At 58.4% G+C, this 17,045-nt stretch overlaps 2 protein-coding genes across 2 annotated transcripts in view; both read left to right on the plus strand.

The window, feature by feature from the left end:
* The window catches only part of LOC119955542 (guanine nucleotide exchange factor VAV2-like), a 250,363-nt gene that overhangs the window by 95,527 nt on the left and 137,791 nt on the right, over nt 1-17,045 (plus strand). The window contains 1 exon segment of the mRNA XM_038781814.1: nt 12,637-12,695. Within this exon segment, the coding sequence (XP_038637742.1) occupies nt 12,637-12,695 (59 nt within the window).
* Nucleotides 1-17,045, plus strand: part of sardh (sarcosine dehydrogenase) — a 357,516-nt gene that overhangs the window by 20,485 nt on the left and 319,986 nt on the right. The gene's annotated exons all lie outside the window — the stretch shown is intronic.

Genomic DNA, 17,045 nt, shown 5'->3' on the forward strand with positions numbered 1-17,045 from the left:
TACCCAACCACCCTCTGCTCCCCAACCATCCCCTGCTCCCCAACCACCCTCTGCTACCCAACCACCCTCTGCTCCCCAACCACCCTCTGCTACCCAACCACCCCCTGCCCCCCAACCACCCTCTGCTACCCAACCACCCCCTGCTCCCCAACCACCCTCTGCTCCCCAACCATCCTCTGCTCCCCAACCACCCTCTGCTACCCAACCACCCTCTGCTCCCCAACCACCCTCTGCTACCCAACCACCCCCTGCTCCCCAACCACCCCCTGCTCCCCAACCACCCTCTGCTACCCAACCACCCTCTGCTACCCAGCCACCCCCTGCTACCCAACCACCCCCTGCTACCCAACCACCCCCTGCTTCCCAACCACCCCCTGCTACCCAACCTCCCTCTGCTACCCAACCTCCCTCTGCTACCCAACCACCCTCTGCTACCCAACCACCCTCTGCTACCCAACCACCCTCTGCTACCCAACCTCCCTCTGCTCCCCAACCACCCCCTGCTACCCAACCACCCTCTGCTCCCCAACCACCCCCTGATCCCCAACCACCCTCTGCTACCCAACCACCCTCTGCTACCCAGCCACCCTCTGCAGCCACTGTTAGCTTCTGGCTGCTGTTGAGTAAAGAATCAAGAGCTCTGCTCCTTTTCACAAACACCTTTATTTTATCTTTGAACACACTCAGCAACAAACTCGATCTCACATCACATTGCTCCCATGGCCACATATAGCCCATTTACACATCAGTGCCAATTATTGGATCAATGAGACATCTAATTGGAATGTTTCTTAACCCATTCCTTAACACCCATATATCTACTGCTTGATGGTAGTGGCTGTGGGTTTGGAATGTGATGTCTAAGGAACCTTGGTGAGTTCCTGCAGTGCATCTTGTAGATGGTACACACGGCTGCTACTGGAGGTGGAGGGAGTGAATGTTTGTGGAAGGGGGAGCAATCAAGCGGGCTGCTTTGTCCTGGATGGTGTTGAGCTTCTTGAGTGTTGTTGGAGCTGCACTCATCCAGGCATGTGGAGAGTATTCCATCCCACTCCTGACTTGTGCCTTGTCGATGGTGGACAGGCTTTGGGGTGTCAGGAGGTGAGTTACTCTCTGTACGATTCCTAACCTTTGACCTGCCCTGGTAGACACAGTATTAATGTGGCTCGTCCAGTTCATTTTCTGATCAATGATAACCCCCAGGATATTGATCGTGGGGCATTTGGTGATGGTAATGCCATTGAATGTCAAGGGGCGGTGGTTAGATCCTCTCGTTGGAGACGGTCATGTAACTTGTCACTTGTCAGCCCAAACCCGGATATTGTCCAAGAACCTTATCTTATGGAAACCATTAGCAATGTGCATCCTCCCTCGCCCTGTGCATCCTCCCTCGCCCTGTGCCGTCCTCCCTCGCCCTGTGCATCCTCCCTCGCCCTGTGCATCCTCCCTCGCCCTGTGCATCCTCCCTCGCCCTGTGCATCCTCCCTCGCCCTGTGCATCCTCCCTCGCCCTGTGCATCCTCCCTCGCCCTGTGTCCCTCGCCCTGTGCATCCTCCCTCGCCCTGTGCATCCTCCCTCGCCCTGTGCATCCTCCCTCGCCCTGTGCATCCTCCCTCGCCCTGTGCCGTCCTCCCTCGCCCTGTGCCCTCCTCCATCGCCCTGTGCATCCTCCCTCGCCCTGCACCTCCTCCCTCGCCCTGTGCCTCCTCCCTCGCCCTGCACCTCCTCCCTCGCCCTGTGCCCTCCTCCCTCGCCCTGCACCTCCTCCCTCGCCCTGTGCCTCCTCCCTCGCCCTGCACCTCCTCCCTCGCCCTGTGCCCTCCTCCCTCGCCCTGCACCTCCTCCCTCACCCTGTGCATCCTCCCTCGCCCTGTGCATCCTCCCTCGCCCTGCGCCTCCTCCCTCGCCCTGCACCTCCTCCCTCGCCCTGCACCTCCTCCCTCGCGCTGTGCCCTCCTCCCTCGCCCTGCACCTCCTCCCTCGCCCTGTGCATCCTCCCTCGCCCTGCACCTCCTCCCTCGCCCTGTGCCTCCTCCCCTCGCCCTGTGCCCTCCTCCCTCGCCCTGTGCATCCTCCCCTCGCCCTGTGCCCTCCTCCCTCGCCCTGTGCCCTCCTCCCTCGCCCTGTTCATCCTCCCTCGCCCTGTGCATCCTCCCTCGCCCTGTGCATCCTCCCTCGCCTTGCGCCTCCTCCCTCGCCCTGCACCTCCTCCCTCGCCCTGCACCTCCTCCCTCGCGCTGTGCCCTCCTCCCTCGCCCTGCACCTCCTCCCTCGCCCTGCACCTCCTCCCTCGCCCTGTGCCCTCCTCCCTCGCCCTGCACCTCCTCCCTCGCCCTGCGCCTCCTCCCTCGCCCTGCACCTCCTCCCTCGCCCTGTGCCCTCCTCCCTCGCCCTGCACCTCCTCCCTCACCCTGTGCATCCTCCCTCGCCCTGTGCATCCTCCCTCGCCCTGCGCCTCCTCCCTCGCCCTGCACCTCCTCCCTCGCCCTGCACCTCCTCCCTCGCGCTGTGCCCTCCTCCCTCGCCCTGCACCTCCTCCCTCGCCCTGTGCATCCTCCCTCGCCCTGCGCCTCCTCCCTCGCCCTGTGCCTCCTCCCTCGCCCTGTGCCCTCCTCCCTCGCCCTGTGCATCCTCCCTCGCCCTGTGCCCTCCTCCCTCGCCCTGTGCCCTCCTCCCTCGCCCTGTTCATCCTCCCTCGCCCTGTGCATCCTCCCTCGCCCTGCACCTCCTCCCTCGCCCTGTGCCCTCCTCCCTCGCCCTGTGCATCCTCCCTCGCCCTGTGCCCTCCTCCCTCGCCCTGTGTATCCTCCCTCGCCCTGTGCATCCTCCCTCGCCCTGTGCATCCTTCCTCGCCCTGTGCCCTCCTCCCTCGCTCTGTGCCCTCCTCCCTCGCCCTGCACCCTCCTCCCTCACCCTGCGCCTCCTCCCTCGCCCTGCATCTCCTCCCTCGCTCTGCACCCTCCTCCCTCGCTCTGCACCCTCCTCCCTCACCCTGCGCCTCCTCCCTCGCCCTGTGCCCTCCTCCCTCGCCCTGCACCCTCCTCCCTCACCCTGCGCCTCCTCCCTCGCCCTGTGCCTCCTCCCTCGCTCTGCACCCTCCTCCCTTGCTCTGCACCCTCCTCCCTCGCCCTGTGCCTCCTCCCTCGCTCTGCACCCTCCTCCCTCGCCCTGTGCTTCCTCCCTCGCCCTGCGTCTCCTCCCTCGCTCTGCACCCTCCTCCCTCGCCCTGCGCCTCCTCCCTCGCCCTGCATCTCCTCCCTCGCTCTGCACCCTCCTCCCTCGCCCTGCGTCTCCTCCCTCGCTCTGCACCCTCCTCCCTCGCCCTGCGCCTCCTCCCTCGCCCTGCATCTCCTCCCTCGCTCTGCACCCTCCTCCCTCGCCCTGCGCCTCTCCCTCGCCCTGCGTCTCCTCCCTCGCTCTGCACCCTCGTCCCTCGCCCTGTGCCTCCTCCCTCGCTCTGCACCCTCCTCCCTTGCACTGCACCCTCCTCCCTCGCACTGCACCCTCCTCCCTCGCCCTGTGCTTCCTCCTTGCCCAGCTGGCAGACATTCGCCATGATCAAGTCCGTTCTCCAGATCTTGGACCTTGGGGACACGCGTGCCCGATTGGCGAGGGACACTGGAGACCTTAGGTCATTGAGGGAACTGCCCAGGTGACCGTGGCAGACAGGGACCAGGATCTGACTCTCAGGTACGTTACAGTCACCACCCACACAGAGCTGTACGAATACATCTGACTGCCTTTCGGCGTTTCATCGGCCTGTGCGATTTTCCAATGGGTGATGGAAGCCATCCCGGGGGCCTACCCAAGTTGGCCGTATACCTGGACGATGGCCTCATCACCGGTCCTCGGACAAACAACATTTGGAGAACCTGGCCAAGGCCCACCGCGTCCGGCTCCGCGGGAGAAATGCATTTTTGACCCTCTCGAAATGATCTATCTGGGGTCCCGGGCCGACAGGAGGCGGCGCCACCCGGTGGCAGACAAGGGGCGGGCCTTCCAGCAGGCTCCCATCACTCAAGGCCCGTCCGAACTCCACTCCTTTTTAGGACCTATCAACTACTACGGGAAAATCATCCCCAACTTGCCCACATTGCTTCGTCCGCTCCACCAACTGTTTAAAAAAAGACACCAGTGGGAATGAAGCCTCCTCCCCCCCCACCCCCCGCCCCACACACACACCAGAAGCCATTCCAAGAGGACAAGCGGCAGTTGTCATCGGAGGAGCTGGTGAAACCACGTGTGATGCTTCCCCCGCGATGTAGGCGCCGTTGTCGCACGCCGGATGCCCGACGGTCGGAGAGGCTGATAGCCTTTGTGTTGCGCACACTAGCCAACACCAAACAGAACTATGCCCAAATCGAGGAGAAGCTGGTTGTTGTGTTTGGTGTGAGGGAGTTCCAGCAGTATGTCTACGCCATGCATTTACGGTCTATACAGACCACTAACCTTTACTTGGGCTATTGGTGGCACAGTAGCGTAGTGGTTAGCACTGTTGCCTCACAGCGCCAGGGTCCCAGGTTCGATTCCTGGCTTGGGTCACTGTGCAGAGTCTACACGTTCTCCCCGTGTCTGCGTGGGTTTCCTCCGGGTGCTCCGCTTTCCTCCCACAAGTCCCGAAAGACGTGCTGTTAGGTGAATTGGCCATTCTGAATTCTCCCTCTGTACCCGAACAGGCGCCGGAATGTGGCGACGAGGGGCTTTTCACAGTAACTTCATTGCAGTGTTAATGTAAACCTACTTGTGACAATAATAAAGATTATTATACTGGACACAGAGGCAGAAAGTTACAATGCAACATTGATAGATTTAGTGAGTGGGAAAATCTGACAACTGGAGTTCAACATGGGGAAGTGGCGCCGAAGTGTGACCACGAGGGGATTTTCACAGTAATAATAATAATCTTTATTAGTGTCACAAGTAGGCTCACATTAACACTGCAATGTTGTTACTGTGAAAAGCCCCTAGCCTCCATATTCTGGTCTGGTCACACTAGGGTCCAGTGATGGGCGTTACTCCAAGCAGTGTACAAGTACACGCTGGAACACCACCTGGGCAGGCAGATCCCACATGAGCCACCTGCCCCTCTCCACAAGACCACCAGCATCCGCCTCGAACGCAGTAGTAGCGCTCCTCCACTCCCTGGCACTTCGCATAAACAAGTGGACCCAGACGGACCCGCAGCTATCTTGGGTCCGACACATGGGTCTGGGTCCTCACCCCACCCGCCCCAGCTCTGAGACCCCACCCCCTGCCCCAGCTCCGAGACCTCACCCCCCCGCCTCAGATCCGAGACACCCCTCCCCAGCTCCGAGACCCCCCCGCCCCTGCTCCGAGACCCCCCTCCCCAGCTCCGAGACCCCCCCGCCCCAGTTCCGAGACCTCACCCCCCCGCCCCAGCTCTACGTCCTCACCCCCCGCCCCAGCTCCGAGACCTCACCCCCCCCCGCCCCTGCTCCGAGACCTCACCCCCCCCCGCCCCTGCTCCGAGACCCCCCTCCCCAGCTCCGAGACCCCCCCGCCCCAGTTCCGAGACCTCACCCCCCCGCCCCAGCTCTACGTCCTCACCCCCCGCCCCAGCTCCGAGACCTCACCCCCCCCGCCCCAGCTCCGAGACCTCACCCCCCCCGCCCCAGCTCCGAGACCCCCGTCCCAGCTCCGAGACCTCACCCCCCGCCCCAGCTCCGAGACCCCCTCTCCAGCTCCGAGACCCCCCTCCCCAGCCCCGAGACCCCACCGCCCCAGCTCCGAGACCGCTCCCCCCTCCCCAGCTCCGAGACCTCACCCCCCCGCCCCAGCTCTGAGACCCCCGCCCCAGATCCGAGACCCCCCACCCCAGCTCCGAGGCCGCTCCCCCCTCCCCAGCTCTGGGTCCTCACCTCCCCCCCCCCCACCCGCCCCAGCTCCGAGACCCCACCCCCCGCCCCCAGCTCCGAGACCTCACCCCCGCCCCAGCTCCGAGACCTCACCCCCGCCACAGCTCCGAGACCTCACCCCCCCCTCGCCCCCAGCTCCGAGACCCCCCCCCCCCCCGCCACAGCTCCGAGACCTCACCCCCCGCCCCAGCACCGAGAACTCAACCCCCGCCCCAGCTCCGAGACCTCACCCCCCGCCCCAGCTCGGAGACCCCCCTGCCCCAGCTCCGAGACCTCACCTCCCCCCGCCCAGCTCCGAGATCCGCCGCCCCAGCTCCGAGACCCCCCTCGCCCCAGCTCCAAGACCTCACCCCCCGCCCCAGCTCCGACCTCACCCCCCCGCCCCCAGCTCCGAGACTTCACCCCCCCGCCCCAGCTCCGAGACCTCACCCCCCCCGCCCCAGCTCCGAGACTTCACCCCCCCGCCCCAGCTCCGAGACTTCACCCACCCGCCCCAGCTCCGAGACCTCACCCCCCGCCCCAGCTCCGAGACCCACCCCGCCCCAGCTCCGAGACCCACCCCGCCCCAGCTCGGAAACCCCCCCGCCCCAGCTCCAAGACCCCCCCGCCCCAGCTCCGAGAACCCCCCACGCCCCAGCTCCGAGACCCCCCCACCCCAGCTCTGAGACACCCCCGCCCCAGCTCCGAGACCCCCCCGCCCCAGCTCCGAGACCCCCCAGCTCCGAGAACCCACACCAGCTCCGAGGCCCCCCCGCCCCAGCTCCGAGACCCCCCCCGCCCCAGCTCCGAGACCCCCCTCCGCCCCAGCTCCGAGACCCCCCGCCCCAGCTCTGAGACCCCCCCCCGCCCCAGCTCCGAGGCCCCCCCCCCCGCCCCAGCTCCGAGACCCCCCCCCCGTCCCAGCTCCGAGGCCCCCCGCGCCCCAGCTCCGAGGCCCCCCGCGCCCCAGCTCCGAGGCCCCCCGCGCCCCAGCTCCGAGGCCCCCCCCCCGCCCCAGCTCCGAGACCCCCCCCCGCCCCAGCTCCGAGACCCCCCCCCCCCGTCCCAGCTCCGAGGCCCCCCGCGCCCCAGCTCCGAGGCCCCCCCCCCCGCCCCAGCTCCGAGACCTCATCCCCTCGCCCCAGCTCCGAGACCTCATCCCCTCGCCCCAGCTCCGAGACCCCCTCCCGCCCCAGCTCCGAGACCTCACCCCGCCCCAGCTCCGAGACCTCACCCCGCCCCAGCTCCGAGACCCCCCCGCCCCAGCTCCGAGACCCCCCCGCCCAGCTCCGAGACCTCACCCCGCCCCAGCTCCGAGACCTCACCCCGCCCCAGCTCCGAGCCCCCCCCGCCCCAGCTCCGAGACCCCCCCGCCCCAGCTCCGAGACCCCCCCGCCCCAGCTCCGAGACCTCACCCCGCCCCAGCTCCGAGACCTCACCCTGCCCCAGCTCCGAGACCCCCCCGCCCCAGCTCGAGACCCCCCCGCCCCAGCTCCGAGACCCCCCCGCCCCAGCTCCGAGACCCCCCAGCCCCAGCTCCGAGACCCCCCAGCCCCAGCTCCGAGACCCCCCAGCCCCAGCTCCGAGACCCCCCCCCCGCCCCAGCTCCGAGACCCCCCAGCCCCAGCTCCGAGACCCCCCAGCCCCAGCTCCGAGAACCCACCCCAGCTCCGAGACCCCCCCGCCCCAGCTCCGAGACCTCACCCCGCCCCAGCTCTGGGTCCTCACTCCCTGAGGTTGCTATAATTCTTGTTGATCGCCCGTGCCCAACTCTTCCTGTCGGTCACCCATTCCTCTTCCAATCCCGCAGCGTTTCATTCTCGCTCCGCGGCATCTTTCCATCCGGTCTGATGCCTCTGACTCCCATCTCCATCACTCATCCTGTCTGTCTGGGTCTGTCTGGGTCTGTCTGTCTGGGTCTGTCTGGGTCTGTCTGGGTCTGTCTGGGTCTGTCTGTCTGGGTCTGGGTCTGTCTGGGTCTGTCTGTCTGGGTCTGTCTGTCTGGGTCTGTCTGTCTGGGTCTGTCTGGGTCTGTCTGTCTGGGTCTGTCTGGGTCTGTCTGTCTGGGTCTGTCTGGGTCTGTCTGTCTGGGTCTGTCTGGGTCTGTCTGGGTCTGTCTGTCTGGGTCTGTCTGTCTGGGTCTGTCTGTCTGGGTCTGTCTGTCTGGGTCTGTCTGTCTGGGTCTGTCTGTGTGTCTCTCTGTCCACACCAGTTAACCCTCACCTCAGCTACCTTTAACAGTATCATAGAATCATAGAATCCCTACAGTGCAGAAGGAGGCCATTCGGCCCACTGAGTGTGCAGCAGTGTTCTGAAAGAGCCCCCTTCCCAGGCCCACTCACCCACCCTAACCCCCATAACCCCACCCTCACCCACCCTAACCCCATAACCCCACCCTCACCCACCCTAACCCCATAACCCCACCCTCACCCACCCTAACCCCATAACCCCACCCTAACCCACCCTAACCCCATAACCCCACCCTGCCCAGGCCCACTCACCCACCCTAACCCCATAACCCACCCTCACCCACCCTAACCCCATAACCCCACCCTGCCCACCCTAACCCCATAACCCCACCCTAACCCCATAACCCCCCCCTCACCCACCCTCACCCACCCTAACCCCATAACCCCACCCTAACCCACCCTAACCCCATAACCCCACCCTCACCCACCCTAACCCCATAACCCCACCCTCACCCACCCTAACCCCATAACCCCACCCTGCCCACCCTAACCCCATAACCCCACCCTAACCCACCCTAACCCCATAACCCCACCCTCACCCACCCTAACCCCATAACCCCACCCTAACCCACCCTAACCCCACCCTAACCCACCCTAACCCCATAACCCCACCCTGCCCAGCCCACTCACCCCTAACCCCATAACCCCACCCTAACCCTAACCCATCACCCAAACCCTAACCCATCACCCCACCCTAACCCCATAACCCCACCCTGCCCAGGCCCACTCACCCACCCTAACCCCATAACCCACCCTCACCCACCCTAACCCCATAACCCCACCCTGCCCAGGCCCACTCACCCACCCTAACCCCATAACCCCACCCTGCACCCACCCTAATCCCACCCTCACCCACCCTAACCCCATAACCCCACCCTCACCCACCCTAACCCATAACCCACCCTCACCCACCCTAACCCCATAACCCCACCCTCACCCACCCTAACCCCATTACCCCACCCTGCCCAGGCCCACTCACCCACCCTAACCCCATCCTCACCCACCCTAACCCATAACCCCACCCTCACCCACCCTAACCCCATAACCCCACCCTGCCCAGGCCCACTCACCCACTCTAACCCCATAACCCCACCCTCACCCACCCTAACCTCATAGCCCCACCCTGCCCAGGCCCACTCACCCACCCTAACCCCATAACCCACCCTCACCCACCCTAACCTCATAACCCCACCTAACCTGCACATCTTTGGACTGTGGGAGGAAACCGGAGCGCCCGGAGGAAACCCACGCACACACGGGGAGGATGTAGATTTCCTGCTGTTTATACTGTATTTCATGATGTCAAACGGTCTATTGTTGATAGCTCACAGCTGAGTCAGAATCTGCAGTTTTCTGTGATGTAAGTATCAATAAATCTCTTCTGCAGCGATTTTGGATCCACCCCTCTTGATCTCCCTCAGTCCAGCAGCTGCTGTCTCTCTCTCTCTCTCTCTCTCTCTCTCTGTGTTCACAGCATCCTGTTCACCTCCTCTGGCCCTCTGCTGGTTTGAACTTTGGCTGTTTCACTCTCTTTTCTCAGTTTCAAACCAGCGAGGCAGCTGTACAGTTGTGATTCTGTACACGATGGTCTCGCTTTCGTTACCCCCTGTTTGGGGTCGCAGTGAGGGACACACACGTGGACACTCGGTTTTGATGGGGTTTTGTTGTGTTGGGGGAGGGACAGAGATACCAGGTGGAGATTCGAGTTTTTATGCAGCGAGTCCTGATCTGGAAGACTCTGCCAGAAAGGCAGTTAGCAGAGTGAACAGGAACTTTCAAACGGCAATTAGATAAATACTTAAAAAGTAAAAAGAATGAAGTGTGATGGTAAAGAGCAGGTTAGGGTGACTAATTGGAAAGGTCTTTCAAAGAGCCAGCACAGACGTGAAGGGGCCGAATTACCTCCTCCAAAATATTGGGACGACTGGATTACTTGTCCTCACCATGAACCCATTTCCCTCGGTACAGATTTCCTCCCTCTGATTGTATGAACCTGAACTCATCACACTCGGTATCGCTTTTGAACTTGAGATGAGCTTCCAACTTCACCACTTAAACCACCTATTTCCACCTCCACTGACTTCATCCATCTTCACCCTGTCTCAGCTGATCCGCTGCTGAACCCCTCATTCATACATCTCGAGACTTTACGACTCAAATACACTGTTGGTTAGTCTCCCACATTTGAAGTGATCCACCATCTCAGCAGCCGATATCATCATTCACAACAAGTTAGTTCACCCCTCACCTCTGCGCTCACTGACCTTCCCGAGCTACAGATTCAGCAATACCTCGATTTTAAAATTCTTCCATGAGGTCAGATCCATCTATGGCTTTTCCCCATTCCTATTGCCATAATGTGCTCGACAACCCTCCAATTCCTCTGTGTTCCTCCATTTCTTGCCTCTTACAACCCTCGATTCCCATCACTCCACTTTTGGCAGCCATCAGCTGCCTCATCTCTAAGCTCTGGAATGTTTCCGAAATCTCTCCACCTCTCTCTACTCCTTGAGAAGGCTCCTGTTTAACCCAAGATTTCACCTGTCCTAATATCTCCTTGTATTGCTCAATATCAGACGTTGTTTCCGAACCCTCTTGTGCCAGACTTCAACAGGTGAGGACTTGTCTAAGTACAAGTAACTCTGTCTTCCAGAAGAGACTAGAAGCAGGTTGGACAGTCTAAGAATAGGAGGTCGACTATTTCTGTCAGAGGATGGTTTGTGGAATTCTCGGCCCAGAGAGCAGTGGGGGTTGGGTGATTGAATTTATTCAGGGCAGAGTAGACAGATGTTTGATTGACATGGGGGTCAAGGGTTAGGGGGCAGACAGGAAAGTGGAGTTGGGACCACAACCTGACAGCTTTGATTGAGAGCAGGCTCGCAGGGCTGAATGGCCAACTCCTGCTCCTATGGTTCTAAGAATTTGAAGTTATGAAGTAGCATTAACATCGCCCAAGAAAATCATTCAGTCAAAGAGGAGATGGTCAGATGGTTGGTCATTGGCTTGAACGGGATGATGGGTTTAAGGGAGAGGAATCAAACTCAACATTGCGGGACAGGCAGAGGGAGCGAGAGAGGGAGCGAGAGAGGGAGCGAGAGAGGGAGCAAGAGTGGGTCATAGACAGAGGGTAGAGAGGAGATCAGATAGAGAGGGAGAGAGAGAGAGAGAGAGAGAGAGGATCAGATAGAGAGGGAGAGAGAGGATCAGATAGAGAGGGAGAGAGAGAGGATCAAATAGAGAGGGAGAGAGAGAGAGGATCAGATAGAGAGGGAGAGAGAGAGGATCAGATAGAGAGGGAGAGAGAGAGGATCAGATAGAGAGGGAAAGAGGATCAGATAGAGAGGGAGACGGAGAGGATCAGATAGAGAGGGAGAGAGAGAGAGAGGATCAGATAGAGAGGGAGAGAGGATCAGATAGAGAGGGAGAGAGAGGATCAAATAGAGAGGGAGAGAGCGAGAGGATCAGATAGAGAGGGAGAGAGAGAGGATCAGATAGAGAGGGAGAGAGAGAGGATCAGATAGAGAGGGAGAGAGAGAGGATCAGATAGAGAGGGAGAGAGAGAGGATCAGATAGAGAGGGAGAGAGAGAGGATCAGATAGAGAGGGAGAGAGAGGGGATCAGATAGAGAGGGAGAGAGAGAGGATCAGATACAGATGGAGATACAGAGCGAGAGAGAGGGGATCAGATAGAGAGAGGGAGAGAACGGGAATCAGATACAGCGGAGTGGATACAGCTGGACAGATAGGCTGTGGTGTAAAATGTAAATGTCACAATTCCCGAGGACGACAAGCTGTTTTCCCCTTGGAGGGGGAGAGCTGACTGCTGGTGATTTAACCTCTGGGTCACCACAGCTCAGGCGAGGGGCAGGTTGGGAAGGTGATATGAGAAGTGAACCCACATTGCTGGTCTCACTCTGCATCATGACCCAGCTGCGTGACCCCTGCACTGGGCTAGTATTCAGGATCAAACACTTTCAGTCCTAAGTTGTGAATATTGCAGATGGAATGTTTGAATGTTGAAAACCATCCAATCACTTAACAAGCAGCCTGTTCACCAAGATATTGGTGCGGTGCAGAGAACCGTGTGGTGGGGTGTGGTGGGCGCTCAGTGTGAGAGGGTAGGGGCTGTGGTTGAAGGTGAGTGATGACGTGATGAAATCTTCAAGGCCAAGTCCACATGGAGTTGGCAACCCTCCCCCTCCATAGGCAGTAATTGGGTTCTTGGTCCCAACTGTGAGACCCTCATTGCCCCCCACACTTGATGTGTTGGATGGAGTGGTGCCGCTGACCAGAGCTGCCTCAGACCAGGGCAGCAGCTGGAGGCCAGCCATCTGGCTGAGGCCGGGACCGGTGGGGGGGGGGGGTCCTGCTGAGGCCTGAGGCTATGGGTGCAAGCAAGGCCTGACATTCCCTTGACGTTGGAGGTCCCACTGAGGCTCCACGCTCCCTTCGGGTCACGCCCGCTGTCAAGGGAGGTATTTTGATACCAGTCATCGCTGCTGTCACGTTAACCCCTTTGTCTCTTTGTTGTAGGTAATCTCTGCCATTTCCAGAATCTCCCATCATGCTGCTGTCCAGAGTAAAGGCATCAGGTAACCATGACAATGTATTTGGTTTCCCTTGTCAGTGGTTTGTATTTGCAGCAGTGTTTCTGCTCTGTGTGTGTGAGAGGTCTGTCTGTGGCTTCAGCCACCTGTCTGTGCCTGTGTCAGGGTTATGGGTGTAAGGGGCAGAATCTTCATGTGTGAGGCAGTTTATCGATGATTCTTATCTCGAGGTGTGGAAACAGCAACAAGTGTGAGTGGGTGTGACTGTCAGCATCTTGGGCGACCTTACTAACGGCACCGTATAAATGCAGCTTGGTGTATGTATGAAGTGTATCCTCTCCAGGGCCACGATATCCTTCCTGAGGAGCTTTGCTGAAAACTGAACAGAGACAGGAGCTCGTTCTCTCTTTTCCCTGAGTTTTCCCAGCCTTTTCCCTTTTTATTTCAGATTTTCAGCTTCTTCAGTACTGTACTTTTGCCAATAATCCAGATGTGATCCAAGCAGGGGTTACACATCTGCAGCTTCACTTCCATCCTTAATATTCCAAATTTCTGGTGATATCAGCCAACATTCCATTTCTCACAGAATCACAGAATAATAGTACAGACAAGGCCCTTCAACCCATCGAGACTGTCCACCTCACCTGCCTACCTAATCCCATTTGCCAGCACTTGGCACTATCTCCTTTCTGTTTATCAGCTTTAGTCTGTTCAATGCTTGAAACCCTTTATCTCTGTTCATTCCCAGTTCCTCCATTCTCCTCATTTGCAAAATGCTCCGATCGCTCTGAACTGGATACCTCCCACTTCCCCACATTCAACTCCAGAAGTCAGATTTTCCCACTCATTAAATCTATCAATATTGCGGTGCAACTTTCTGCCTCTATGTCCAGTATAATAATAATCTTTATTGTCACAAATAGGCTCATATTAACCCTGCTATGAAGTTCCTGTGAAAAGCCCCTAGTCGCCACATTCCGGCGCCTGTTCGGGTACACAGAGGGAAAATTCAGAATGTCCAAATTACCTAACAAGCACGTCTTTCAGGACTTGTGGGAGGAAACCGGAGCACTCAGACACGGGGAGAACGTGCAGCCTCCACACAGATAGTGACCCAAGCCGGGAATCGAACCTGGGACCCTGCCGCTGTGATGGGGCAGTGCTAACCGCTGTGCCACCGTGCCACCCCTCATTCCTGTCCCTTCGAATGTATTGTCAGACTTACAGACAGGAGTCTCTTCGTTCAGCTGACTCACTGGTAAATATCGTGGAAATATCATCCCTGGGGAACACGGTCAGATTGCCAATCATAAAAGATTCCCATCAACCCCAGGCTCACCGCTCGACACTTACCAACCCAACTTTCAAATTCTCCACACTCAGTTTTACCAATGATTTATTGTCTTCAACTGTTTTGAATGCCACCTGGAAATCTATATCGAACCCAGCCATAGACTTGTTCAGCGGGATTCTCCGACCCCCCTCCGGGGGGGGGCAGCGCAATCCCACCCCCAACGCCGGCTGCCTTATTCTCCGGTGCCGGTTTTTGGGCAGGGGTGGGGTTCATGCCACGCTGGTCGGGGGCTGTGGTAGTGCCCCCCCCCCCCCCACCGCCGCCGACAATATGCCGGGCCCCGATGGGCCGAGCGGCCGTCCGTTTTTGGCCAGTCCCGCTGGCGTGGGTTTGGCATGGTCCCACACGGCGGGAACTGACAGGTAAGCCGGCTGGGGCGGTCCTCGGAGGGGGGAGGGCGAGGGATCCGTCCCCGGGTGGAGTCCCCCCTCAGTGGCCTGGCCCGCGATTGGGGCCCACCGATCTGCGGGCGGGCCTGAGCCGTGGGAGCTCCCCTTCCTTCCGCGCCGGCCCCAGTAGGGCTCCGTCATGGCTGGCGCGGCGAGGACAACCCACTGCACATGCGCCAGAATACACTAGCCGGTCTGCGCATGCGCGAGATTCCGCCGGCGATTCCGCGCATGCACGAGATCACACCGGCCCTACAGCGCATGTGCAAACTCGCGCAGTCCTTTCGGCTTCGGTTGGAGTGGCGCCAACCCCTCCACCTTCCACCTAGCCCCTGGAGGTGCAGAGAATTCCTCACTTTTGGGGGCTGTTGACACCGGAGTGGTTGGCGCCGGTTCTCCAGCCCGCGTGGGGGCTTAGTCCCCAGAAAGGAGAATCCCACCCATTACCTTTGTTAGTGAATTCCTCAAAATATTCAACGAGATCAGTCAGGCATGACACGTCTTTAATAAATGCAGCCGGGCTCTCGAATAAACTCACGTTTGTTTAAGGATGGAGTGCAGTCAGTTACAGAGTGTGGAATTCCCGAAATACTGGATAAAAGCAAATTACTGCGGATGCTGGAATCTAAAACCAAAAGAGAAAATGCTGGAAAATCTCAGCAGGTCTGGCAGCATCTGTAGGGAGAGAAAAGAGCCAACGCTTCGAGTCCAGATTATCCTTTGTCAAAGTTAAAAGTCATAGAAAGTGGGAGATATTTATACTGTAGGGTGGGGGAATGAAAGATGAGTCATAACCACAGAAACCAAGGGAACAGAGTGCTAATAGACACAGAATCCAAGGGAACAGAGCTCTAATGGCAGATCCCAGAGAGAACAAAAGGTGTGAAAGGCCAAGCAGCTGAGAAACTAAGATCAGAGGGTACACTGTGACAGATGTAAATATCGAGGGAGGGGGGACATGAGTCGGAAAGAGGGGAAGGGGAAGCAAAGGGGAAAAGGGAAAGGAGAGGGGGGATAAATTAGGGGGGGAAATATATATAAGGAAAGACAAAATAGATATTAATGGTAGCAGACAGTGATATCCCTGTACACACACCCAGTACAGACAGTGATATCTGTACAGAGTGTGTGTACAGGGATATCACTGTCTGTACAGGGTGTGTACAGGGATATCACTGTGTGTACAGGGTGTGTGTACAGGGATATCACTGTCTGTACTGGGTGTGTACAGGGATATCACTGTGTGTACAGGGTGTGTGTACAGGGATATCACTGTCTGTACAGGGTGTGTACTGGGATATCACTGTGTGTACAGGGTGTGTGTACAGGGATATCACTGTCTGTACTGGGTGTGTACAGGGATATCACTGTCTGTACTGGGTGTGTACAGGGATATCACTGTCTGTACAGGGTGTGTACAGGGATATCACTGTCTGTACAGGGTGTGTGTACAGGGATATCACTGTCTGTACAGGGTGTGTACATGAATATCACAGTCTGTACAGGGTGTGTACAGGGATATCACTGTCTGTACAGGGTGTGTGTACAGGGATATCACTGTCTGTACTGGGTGTGTGTACAGGGATATCACTGTCTGTACAGGGTGTGTGTACAGGGATATCACTGTCTGTACAGGGTGTGTACAGGAATATCACAGTCTGTACTGGGTGTGTGTACAGGGATATCACTGTGTGTACAGGGTGTGTACAGGGATATCACTGTCTGTACAGGGTGTGTGTACAGGAATATCACTCTGTACAGGGTGTGTACAGGGATATCACTGTACAGGGTGTGTACAGGGATATCACTGTCTGTACAGGGTGTGTACAGGGATATCACTGTCTGTACAGGGTGTGTACAGGGATATCACTGTCTGTACAGGGTGTGTACAGGGATATCACTGTCTGTACAGGGTGTGTGTACAGGAATATCACTGTGTGTACAGGGTGTGTACAGGGATATCACTGTCTGTACAGGGTGTGTACAGGGATATCACTGTACAGGGTGTGTACAGGAATATCACTGTCTGTACAGGGTGTGTACAGGGATATCACTGTCTGTACAGGGTGTGTGTACAGGAATATCACTGTCTGCACAGGGTGTGTGTACAGGGATATCACTGTCTGTACAGGGTGTGTACAGGGATATCACTGTGTGTACAGGGTGTGTACAGGGATATCACTGTGTGTACAGGGTGTGTACAGGGATACCACTGTGTGTACAGGGTGTGTACAGGGATATCACTGTCTGTACTGGGTGTGTGTACAGGGATATCACTGTCTGTACAGGGTGTGTGTACAGGGATATCACTGTCTGTACAGGGTGTGTACAGGGATATCACTGTCTGTACTGGGTGTGTGTACAGGAATATCACTGTCTGTACAGCGTGTGTGTACAGGAATATCACTGTCTGTACTGGGTATGTACAGGAATATCACTGTCTGTACTGGGTGTGTGTACAGGAATATCACTGTCTGTACAGGGTGTGTACAGGGATATCACTGTCTGTACAGGGTGTGTACAGGGATATCACTGTCTGTACAGGGTGTGTACAGGGATATCACTGTCTGTACAGGGTGTGTACAGGGATATCACTGTCTGTACAGGGTGTGTACAGGGATATCACTGTCTGTACAGGGTGTGTACAGGGAT

Source organism: Scyliorhinus canicula, chromosome 21, assembly GCF_902713615.1.
Source record: "Scyliorhinus canicula chromosome 21, sScyCan1.1, whole genome shotgun sequence".
Lineage (NCBI taxonomy): Eukaryota > Metazoa > Chordata > Chondrichthyes > Carcharhiniformes > Scyliorhinidae > Scyliorhinus > Scyliorhinus canicula.